General features: G+C 38.8%; 1 protein-coding gene across 3 annotated transcripts in view; it reads right to left on the bottom strand.

Moving 5' to 3' along the window:
- The window catches only part of scn5lab (sodium channel, voltage gated, type V-like, alpha b), a 117,687-nt gene that overhangs the window by 29,421 nt on the left and 76,096 nt on the right, over positions 1-12,170 (bottom strand). For all 3 annotated transcript variants that reach the window (XM_047811643.1, XM_027149489.2, XM_047811644.1), the window contains one exon: positions 2,229-2,678. In XM_047811643.1, the coding sequence (XP_047667599.1) occupies positions 2,229-2,678 (450 nt within the window). The remainder of the gene's footprint in view (positions 1-2,228; positions 2,679-12,170) is intronic.

Below are 12,170 nucleotides of genomic sequence, written 5' to 3'. Positions count from 1 at the left end.
GAAGCCAAATCCAAGTCGACTATGCTATAGTGAGGCTGTTTGGATTGTAGCTAAAGGTGATTATGGGCCAAGTTTAAATACATAATTTGTTCCACATCATTGAGGTTTGTGGTCATCTTGATGCTATTTGCACAATATTGTGCACAAGCCACATAGTGAAAATGCAGTTAATGAATTAGCCGGTTTGGAATTGGACATAAAGTGATATGGTTACTTTCACTGAGTGTCTCAGTATGCTTGGAGCTTTTGTATAGCAGTGTAGTTAATGACGATATGTTCAGATATAAATAAAACACATTGTACATGAAAACTGTAGTAGTTTACTCAATCATTGCATGTGTTGTGTGTAGAAAAAAGACAAGAGAAGAGAACCTCCTAAATATATAGTTTTACTCTTTCTTTATACATACAATTATTTTATAAAATATCAAAATGTTACGTTTGGGGAAACTAAATTTGGGGTTTTATTTCTTTTCGCTTCTGAATTTTAAATTAACTACAAATATTTTGTTCTTATTAGGTTCAATTGAAATTACTTATAGGCCTACTTATTAAGTTATTGAAATATAGTTATTCTTTGAGCCTAGTAAGTAATATAATAACTTTGGTGATAATAGTGAGCTGTCATTAATACTGTATAACAACAGCAAAACTTCCACCGGTACTTCCTACTAGGTCCCTGTATCCCACCTTGAGAATCCTGTGATTAGAATATTTGAAATGAAGGCTCTATAATAAATTAATCACCTTTTTACATATGTGCAGACAGATTCAAATGAGATTCGATATCTGCCTGTCTTTTGTCACTGAAAGACCTAGAGAACTAACAAACCACAATATGCCACTATCCTGTTTCCTGAGCCATTTATTGTCCAGGGAGCAGGTGGCCAAAAAGCAGTATAGTCAAATCAGGGAAACCTGACCTGTCGATAAGCATCAGTCAATAGCATGTTAGGTAAACAGATATCATGCAGGGATGTATGGTTTATTTGTCTCCAGCCAGCCTGAAAATGACCCTATGACTGGAAGAGAAGTTGTGATGTGATGTTTGAATACAGTCTGCTCATTGCTGAGTCATTTCAAGAGCACCAAATGATTTGACTTGAATGTGAGTCGTATGAGAACGGAATAAAGAGCATAATGTGTAGTGCTGGACTACACATAATGGATTCCTGGACTGGTGGTACTGTTTTTTATCCATTATGGCCAGTCTGGGAGTCACCACACGCATCCTTTTATTCTGCTGAGCACATTTGTGTGGAAATAGGCAGAAAATGGTCAAATGATCAATAAAATGAAGCTACATACCGCAAACTTCATAACAGCAGTCAAACTTAGAGCACTTGTAATAAATTAAAAGCCATTAACTAACGTGGGCATCAGACGTCCTAGTGCATTGCAGGTATAATGTGAAGAGGCTCTCACCTGTGTTCTGGGGTGGTTTTCAGTGTGTCAAGTGCACTCAGTACGTATCCACCAGCCACGTGGTGAAGAGGCGACTAATGAATTAGCCAGTTAAAGTCTGGAAATAGTCCAGTGTGGAAAGCATAGACACGGGATGTTCGACACACATACTTCGTTCACTGAGGACTTTTGATGGACAGACTAAATGACATCGGATAAATGGCAGTGAAGTCGACGATGTATGAATGGTCTGAGTGCTTAGGGTAAGACCAGAAAATTATTCCCATTATACTACAATACTGCTGAATTCCCAGTCACAGGTTCAAACACAACTATATTTTAGTTATGGAACTTATGTTCTTTTCTTTTAGTATGTTATCACTTCTTACTAACAGCTAGTTCATAGAGACATGTACAGTATGGCAATGAATATGATGCTGATAAATAATGGTTTAATGTGGTGTTCTTCAACAAAGAAAAAAATGTAAAAAAATGATAAAGCATTCTGTAAGGAGAATTTTACATTCCTTCTTTTATTATTTTCCATATACATTATGTAGTCGCCATGCTTGGCATTTTGCTTGCTTGGCAATTCACACTTGGCAGTTCATTAAATGTAAGGGATAATTTTCAAATTGTTGTGGAATTAGACGAAAAAAAGCCAACCAAAGTTGATGATTGTCCTCTAAGCAGAATCACCCTGAAGTGTTTTATTCTTTCCTTAGCGAACTGGCCTGTCTATGTAATACACGCTATGGACCGCAGGTACAGTTGGGTACATGTACATACTTTCTGAGGACTGTATGATGATACATCTTACTCACCGGTTTGGTTTCTACTTCCTTCTCTTCCTCAGAGCTGTCACTAGCTTCATCGTCATCGTCCTCCTCATCTGGAAACTCTACATCTGACTCTCCAGGCGCAATAGGCACACTGATGGTCAGGTTGGGGTTGGTCATGTAGCTGTCATCCGGAGAGGCGCACTTATCTCCAGTGCGACCAATGACCCCTGCTGTGCCGTTGCCCTCAGCCCTCTGGGCCTGCTGGCTGAGCCTCTTCAGCTTCAGCATGGCCTTTGCTTCTTTGGCCTTCTGACGTCTTCGCTTGAAGTTGCCATTGAAGAAATCACACAGGGCCCGGCGCAGCCACAGGATCCCTCTTTGGATGCGACCTATTGCAATTTGCAGGTTGTTCAGCTCACCATCATCGTCCGGCGCTGATAGGTTGTCTGCACTGAAAGAGCTGAGTAGCAGAGCCAGGAAGAGATTCAGAACCTAAAGAGAGAGCAGATCATATCAGGCATATTGACACAACATAAAACATTACCATTGTAACAGTATAATAATTTCTGTCTCAATTCCTCCTCAATTCCTACATGGTGCACCTGTAATGGACCAAAGCTAAATTCCATTATAAGGAACCTGGCTTTACTATGACCATAGGCATTTCAGACAGGCCTCTAAGTGCTACCAGCAGTGATAGCATTGTTAAACAGCAGGTGGGAAAAGGGGGAGCTGTTGTAAATGTCATGTCCAACTTTGACACTCACACAGGGAGCTATGTTCAATAGTGAACCATGTGTACATAGGTGTATGGGTGTGTGTGTGTGTGTGTGTGAGTGTGTGTCTGTCTCTATGGAGGAGGCATACTTTGATTAGGCAGACACAGCAACCACATCCTCTATGGTGTTGCTTTGGTAATCAAACGATAACTATGCATGCTGTTCCAATTTCCTCTCAGTAATTATGCACAGTTATGAATGAAAGCTACCTACGAGAACCATTAAATTAAACAATATGAAGCTGGGGATTGCCTGATAGTCCAATTGTTAATGTAAGAGGTTAATAGATTTAAAATTTCACAAAGCAATCAAATGTAGAATTAACTGATGTTTGACTAATAATTTTGCAACATGAAATATGTTTTTATTTGTTTTATGGTTTCTAGATTGTAAGAAACAAACAAACTAGCCTTGGAGAGTCGTGCCATTTCTGTATTTAGTCCATGTTTATATCTTCTATGAATAGGAAAAATCTGAAATAGTATCCTTCTTAAATTTTTTGTCCTTTTCATTCAAAAGCAAAAGTTTGAACCAGTCCCCACTTCCATAAGCTACGCTAAATTTCCTAAGCCAGACACAGAGTAAAACACTGTGTAACACACCATGTGGCCAAACAGGCTTAATTAAAGTTCTCCTGTCTGTGAAAGAGGGCTCAGGTGCCCTACTGGCTACCCGGGGGCTGCGGCCGTTGCCATGGCACTGTGTTGCTTTGGTCACCTCCACAAAAGCAGCTCTGCGCTTGTGTGGTCTTATGCAATGCTCTCATTGTGTGGCTGCTTTAGTCGCAGGTTATCGCTATAGCCAGGGGAATGTGTCAATGGAAAGAAGAACAGCATCCATTTAAAAATGACTGCATATTAGACAAGGGCCTTCAAACCAGAGTTATAGGCTTCTCTTAAAAATAGTACTTCCTGTTATACAGATAAAGAGGCAGGGTAAGACAAAAATGCAGAGTTAACACCTTTTCTATTTCCCAGGAAGAACAAATAAATTTTTAACGAGACACCTAGACATTTAGAGTGACAAGGATAATAGTAGTATCTTCAGAAGAGAGAAAAACAGCCGAGGGAATTCACAGCTTAATGATACCCAGAGCTGTAGTGTTGAGATTGTTAAATAAGATCATTGCTGGTTAAGACTTAACATATCCAGAACTCTCCATTAATACGGCAACTTTTGGACAGTTAGGAAAACTACCTAATGAAAAAGAAAGGATGTTACACATAGTGGTGCACTGCCAGTTCCTTTCCGTCACGGTGGGCTGTACAGAGAGGGCAAACCCCTCACCATGCTGGACTCAGTTTGAGTCTCTCAGTGTGAATATCTTGCTTGTGCTGACAGAGGGAATTAGAAGCCTGAGTCCCCTATTTTCTGCCCCACTGACCAGAACACAGATGCTCCAGACTCCAGGCTGATCAGAGTGAGTCTACCTGGTGACAGCTTACTCACAGAGACACCTGTTTACTTTACCATACAGCTCTTCATTTATTTTAAACCTCAGTGAAATTTTATTTGGTCTGTTTGGTTTCTGCAATGCTACATTAGCAGCGACGACTCATTAAAAGCTTGGGCCAAAATATCACAAAGAATTATTTAAGCAGTGTAGTTGGGGCTTTAATTCAACTAAATTAAAGTAAATGCAATTGTTTGCTTTTACAGTTATGAAACCCTTAAAGCATTATGGCTTGCGGAATAGAGTCATAATCACAAATGTTCGACAGAGCATTGTTATAGCATTATAATGTCGTATCATTTGAAAACACAAATATACACTTACTTAATTAAACTCACTTAATTAGATCTCTAGGTAAATTATTTTAGTCTTGGTCAGATATTCATCTAGAGAAATGACACTGGAGGAAAGTTTCCTATGTAAATGACTCACAAGCTCCTTTTACTTAGAGAAAGATAAAGAGAACCCCTAGTGTGTGGGTGGCTTTGATTACTTTACTAGATCTTTTCTTATTTCCCTGGATTTTTCAGAACTCTCTAGAATATTCACTCCGGCTGGTTATTTGTAAAGCATTTCTTACAATATCGTTGCACTATTTTATGGCTGCACATCTCAGGACTTGTGACAACCCCCAATCTCAATGGGAGGAACAGACAGCAGAGTCTCTCTAATGAACTAAGTGCAGTTAATCATCCATGTTACAGGAATATGTATAGTCTTCTCATCTGAGAGTGTAGAGTTGCTCAGTGTAAATACTGCTGCATGCAAAGAATTCAGGAAAGAGATCATGTTTTTAAGCAGATGTTAAGGTAAATAAAATGACTACAATTAAATGTAATCATTTCTAATCCCACTTTTCAGTGTCATCCAGAAAATGATGGAATTTTAAGTCTTATCAAGGCATTTTTCAGCACAGCCTCCATAATTTACCTCTGGCTTGCTCATTAGAGATCATAAACAAAATCAAACTGAAATAAAAGCACTAGAAAAAATACATGAGGAAACTTATTTATTCCTCAATAAAGACAAACATTGGCTAGAGGCTTTAATGGACTCTTTACATCTAACAAAGGTAACTGAGAGGGTCCTGAATGCTCACTGAGAACCTCCTGGGGCAACGTGTATTGTTCCTCACTAATGCAATAAATGTGGACCTTTCCAAAGATGGCATCATGCTGAATGCATTAAATCACAAACCTAGGCCCTAATACAGACATGCTTAATAAACCCACATATCGAATGTTCATTTATCTGCTTCTCAGGAAACTGACCAACATACAGCATTATCACATTATATAGCTGAGTAAATGGCAGACATGTACTACTGAGCAAGTAATAAAGCAAATCTCATAGTGAGGTGTAAAAAAATTACTAAAAGTTATTGCCTTAGTTGGAGTCGATCCCCATAGATATTCAGTGATATCTGGTGACAATGAAGGCCACAGAATTTATTTTATTTTCATCCTCATCAAACCATTCAGTGAGCCGTCATGCCCTTCGGATGGGGACAGGGTCATCCTGGAAGAGACCACTTCCATCAGGATAGAAAAACAAGTCAGGAGAACTTTGTGAACTGGACAAGGGAACCCAAAGCATTCAGTATGTAAATAAATAATAATGTTGAGAATTGCTTTAGATGTAGATCCATGAATGAATATAGATGCAAAATGTAAAGTAAATAAATGCATGCACTTTTTATCTTTTCATTGAATCATTAATCATTGTTCTGAATTTGTCTCCCAACTCTAAATGCTTTCTGTATTTCAGGGTTTAAAATATGGTGTCATGGAGGTCATGCTTGTTTAATAGAATTGAAAACCAGCAGGCTCGGTCTGATGCAGCTCATTGGCTTCGTGATGACCGGGGTGTCTGTGAAATGAATGTGTTTCTTTTTTAAAGGCGGGATCCTTATCATTTCCTATTTGGAATCAACCCTATTGCCTAAGATGTGGAATAGATTATGCCACACAGAAAAGTATACAAATTAGCAGAGGCTAACCTTACTTGGAAAATACTTTTTAGATGTAACTTTTACGACTATAACAACACAACAGACTACACTACGACACTATTTCCGGAATATCAGTGATGTTTTAATCTCTAGGAATTCACACCAGTGCTATTCCACTCTGTCTCCTCCTCCCACCACAATGAGAAGTGCCCTTTTTCCAGCAAAGCCAAGGCCCTTACAGGTAATAAATCAGGGCCTGACCACCAGCGTGGCATTTCAATATGTGAGATGGCTCCCCTCCTCCTCTTCTTTTCATCCACTGGCCTTGGACCCCCTAACAACATCACCATATTAGACATCTGAAAGCTTGCCTTTGCTCTCTTGTTTCATTTGACTATGATTTATTTTATCCATTTCAACTGGAAAAAAAATAATATCAATCGCTGATCCACCATCCACCTGATCCCAACCCATTTAACTAATTGGACCAGTTAGTTGTTGTATTTGATGCAGCTCTGACTCTTGAGTTACGCACGATTTGGGGAGATCCGCATGCTCTACAGGATTACAGTGTAGCCCAATAAAGCCAAAGTATGCTCGAAATTGTAGGCAGCATCCATTGAATCAGCCTGAGAAGACCAGCCCCTCTGATTACAGTGTCTATATGTGAATAATAGCCCTCTTTGTCAGTATACAGATTAAAGAGGAGAGGAATGAGTGCAGGCTGATTTGAGAGACACTTGGAGGAGGAGGCTGGCCAGATGGAGGAGGTCAACTGGGGATGGACAGCAAAAAACACAAATTAGGTATGTTCAAGACACCAGGGTGGTGTGACGAAGCTGAGATGTGCTGAATGGCCAAGACATTATTTAGTCAGAGTGTCATTTCCTCAGTTATCTCATCTCTCTCTCTTTCTCTGTCTCTCGTTCTTTCTTTCTCTTTCTCCCCTCCCTGATTCGCTCCACTGTTACCTGAGCTGATTCAGCTTCTACAAAACAAACAGACGTATACAGGTTTGAACAGATTTGAAATGTTGGCAGAATGCTTATAGCAATAAGTCTTTTAAAAGGGTCATTGTTCCTTGAAAAATATTTAACACTTGTTAAAGCTACAACATAACATTTTGGAATTTTGCCCTCTATGGTATTATGCAACTTGTGATAGAACAATGTATGTGTGCTGCGTTGTTCTTCCACATTTCTGAAGAATGTAAGAGGCAAATAGACAATCAGCTTTACACTAGTTACGAAACCTAAACACTATTGCGGTCCCAATATTCTTATAATTCTTAAGTGTTATGAGGTTACATGTTATTGTGCCCATCAGTGTCACTGTCACACTCACAAATTATTAGGTTGAAAAGCAAAACCCTTCTACTTCAGCATGCTGGTTTTTTAGCCAAGATGCTTATATCAGCTGGTTTACTTGCTAATAGGTGTTTTGAGCTTCAATTTGATCCACCTCGGTGTGTTTGAATCGTCAATCCGTTTGCCTGCTGAGCAAATGAGGGATAAGGGCCTTGCTCAGGGGCCCATCAATGGCAGCTTGGTAGACCTACGATTTGAAGTCACTGCCTTCCAACTGGTCGTCCAACAGCTTGGCTACCACATCCCCACATTGTGTTCAGTGTTTCTCAAAAACAGTTGAAGGGAAAAGTGATCTCTGTTAGGATGCCTGTGGCTCTGTGTTGACCAGGGCAGGTTTTTGGCTCTAGTTCTTTTGGGCATGATAGTGCCTAGATGAAGTGTGAGCTTAAAACGTCCAGTCGAAGCCCAACAGCCCTCACCGTAATGTACTATTACAGGATTTCTAGGGAGACTATTTATTATATTTAGAATATTTTCTTCCCTGACTAATTTTACTTCAAAAATCACACACTGTAGCATTCAAATGGTTTACTTTAAATTCTCTATTATCTACTCTATTATTTACTAAAAGCAGTAACAATTATAACACAAAAGCATTATTCACTGATCATATGCACTCCGTCAATGACAGTTTTACAATGTGAAAAGACAACAGTGACTAACACCAGCATCCAAATCAACCATTTTGAAAAGCAAATTTTGTCATATTCTAATTTTATATCCTTTTTAAAAGTTTCATTGTTGAGAAAAATCCAAGGATCCATCAATTTTGTGTACCGCTTATCCATCACAGGGTCAAAGAGAACCTAGAGCCCCAGATATACCAGTGCACATGCCAGGGGACACTCAGGAAATGGCTCAAACCCAGTGCAGGGCACCATCACAATCACCCCCCCCCCCCCCCACACACACACACACACAGAGGACAATTTAGAGATGCCAATCAAGCTACCATACACGTCTTTGGACTCTGTGATCCAACTGTACCCAGTACCAGACGAAACCTCTGAAGCATGGGGAGAACATGCAAACTCCATCCATACCCGAATCAAATTTTCCAACCCTAATTTTAAAGTTATGATTAGTTTATTTCTTTGATTATGGTGACAATAAAATCTTCAATGAATTTCTAATAATAAGTGATCATCCTGCTCAAGAAAATCAAGATGATCAGATCCAATAGAACAATATGACATATTTTAATTAAGATGAGAAAAACAAACAACCCAAGCTGTTCGTTAGTGCAGAATTCTGCCATGTAGGTTACTTGTTAGTGATAAGAGCATTTAGCATCCAAAGAGACACAGGTCCAAGTCCCAGCACAGGGGAAATAATTCCACTGGTGGCGTACCGACATTCAAATGATGACTGCCATTTATAGCTCCAGGGACTGCAGTGGGAAGGAGCAGGGCAGGGAAAGGAGGGGAGAGGAGAAGAGCCTCGTCACAACTTCAACACGTAACTCCGAACGCTAATTTTAAAGAAATTTAGAAACACACAAATAGCTTGTCCAGCTTCTTAATTTATACTTTGAATCTGCTTACATGTAAATTGTAGTTATTATGTTGTAGATTTTAATCCCTGAACAAAAACGAAACATTTCGTTGATAGAGTTTAAAGCACTTTTGTACGTCGCTCCGGATAACGGCATCTGACATATGGCATAAACGTAAATTGAAATATTCGTTCGTAATGCACATTGCGTATATCGTGATTTTATTTGAACAAGATCTGAAATGTTTTGAAGGAAATAAGTTATTAGCTAAACAGATTTGCACTGTAAGTATTTTCATAAATAATACAATTTATATTTCCATGTTTTATTTTTAAACCATATTTTTTTTCCCTAACTATCATGTGATATAGTTTATATCTATATTTCATTAACATTTTATCAACAGGAAAATTATACTAAACTATTTTCGATTTCTTCAGGTTAATACTTTACTCAGTTTAGCACCAAGACTGAATGATGCATTGACATCACTTCTCAGAACTGCTATGGATCTGGCATCTATCTCAGAAACAATCAAAAAGTTAAAAATACATGTTCAATATATCCGGCGTATACTGTATGGTGCCGCCAAGTTGTAAGATGTTTCTCGCCAGATGTGCCATGCAGATGTAATCATCACTGAGTATTAGCCTCCTTTTGATCCATTCAACCATTAAAGATGGAAATCCCTGAAATCACATTTAAATCAGCAGGAAAGTAAACTTTCACTAACACGCTAACTACACAGTAAATATAGTCCAAGAACTTTTTTTTTTTTTGCATTTTATGATATGGTAGAGCTTTAAAACCCCTGCTGCATGCATGACTTACTCTTGGGTGAGCAGAACTGTGTAATTACATGTGACTAACCTGTGGGAGACGCCTCTGACACGCTGCTCATTCTCCTGAGTGCTGGTCTGCTAAACAGCGCAACTTCACAAGAAGCTAAAACTTCAGCTTCATACATTACTCTTTACCTAACCTTCATGTTCCCCAGTGACTCAGAGATAAATGATGCTGTACGTTTTTATCCTGTAAGGTCAACCAGCTGATCTCTTCCAGCTCATATCACGCTGCATGGGCTTTTTTGGGTGTGTGAAAATGGCAACACAATTTTCCGACACCAAAAACTAAGTTATCATTATTATTATTATTATTATTATTATTATTATTATTATTATTATTATTATTATTCATTCATTCATTCATTAATTTTCTACCGCTTATCCAAACTTCTCGGGTCACGGGGAGCCTGTGCCTATCTCAGGCGTCATCGGGCATCAAGGCAGGCTACACCCTGCACGGAGTGCCAACCCATCGCAGGACACACACACACTCTCATTCACTCACACACTACAGGCAATTTTCCAGAGATGCCAATCAACCTACCATGCATGTCTTTGGACAGGGGGAGGAAACCGGAGTACCCGGAGGAAACCCCCGAGGCACGGGGAGAACATGCGAACTCCACACACACAAGGCGGAGGCGGGAATCGAACCCCCAACCCTGAAGGTGTGAGGCAAACGTGCTAACCACTAAGCCACAATTATTCTTACATTTACATCACATTTACTTAGAAATAATTAATTGTGTAAGAATATGTGAGTTATTTTTAGTTAATAGGTAGTGCTACAGTTACAGCTACAATGTGTTCCTACCAGAAAGTAAAAAAGTGAGCATTCAATTTCTAAAAATAATTCTGTGATTTCAGTGACAATAGCAAGCAAAAAGCCAAAGTGAGAATTAGCTTGATTCATTCCTTTAGATTAATTAAATCATATTGTTTGTAGTATGACATTTCTTTTCCTTTTTAACTTCTCAGAATTGTAGTTCCTTCCAGCATTTACTACCTATTTACTGTTTTAAACATACAAATAGCAGAAAACCCTGATTTTGTTGTAACCTGCAACCTCGCATGAAAAGTGAATTACAACACATTGCAAAATAAAATGAGGCTTGGAAGGAAGCGGCAGAAACCACTAGTACTTTTTTGTTTGTAGCTTGTACAGTTAGCTAATCGATATACGTACTGATAAATGTTCTGAAAACAATAAGCACATCTTCCTTATAGCCTACTTTTAACATGTTTGTACAGCTTGGTTTTTCAAAGCTATTTAGATATTAAATTCAATTAACAAAAGAGAAGTAGCACCATAATTGACTCAGAGAGAAAAAAATATCAAAAACATGATATTCCTAAGCAGCTATGAGTCACTCAAGGAAAACCAGTAATTCGGTCAGAGCTGTTCGGGTGGGATTTGGCCAGGGATTTCAGCTACAATCACTGTGTTAGAAAGCCAGAGAAATTATCAGAGGGGGTTGTGCATGAAAGATTTCTTTAAATGTGTCTCCCCAGTATTCTCTGCAGCATCAAAACCCTGCTGCTGAATCCAGCTGTGCCTGAACATTGACATACCAGCTGCCAAAGTCTCAGGCCAAACTGGTCAAACTGGTAGGTTTCCATATTTACAATATTTGCTTCTAAGATGGCTACCTGACTAAATTGATCAATAAATGTTTGCAATGTTCTAACTGCGTAACTAGATACGCCAGATACTACAACACTACATATTATGTTAGTACACATATAGTGTCCTTAGTCCTTGAATGTCTAATGATTTCATATTTTTCTAATCAAATTTTATTAAAAGGTTTACACAGTTCACATTATGTTCCTCTGTAAGCTGTTTGCAGTAACATGCTCCTACCAGAGAGGGCCTCAGATCCCAAATTGACACACTATCACCATCACACTTTAAGACCAGCATGAAGACAAAGTGCTGTTTATATCTCTTATATATCTCATATCTTTGCTTTAAAATCATTTAGATTGGACATGTTTAATCTTTCTTTCAGATTTATGTCCAAATATTCTTTTACGTTCATGCTCTTGATGGCGATTTAGGTCCATGCTTCGATGCGCATGTATAAAATTTCC

Source organism: Tachysurus fulvidraco, chromosome 3 (assembly GCF_022655615.1).
Source record: "Tachysurus fulvidraco isolate hzauxx_2018 chromosome 3, HZAU_PFXX_2.0, whole genome shotgun sequence".
NCBI lineage: Eukaryota > Metazoa > Chordata > Actinopteri > Siluriformes > Bagridae > Tachysurus > Tachysurus fulvidraco.
This window is presented reverse-complemented; position numbering and strand designations above follow the sequence as displayed.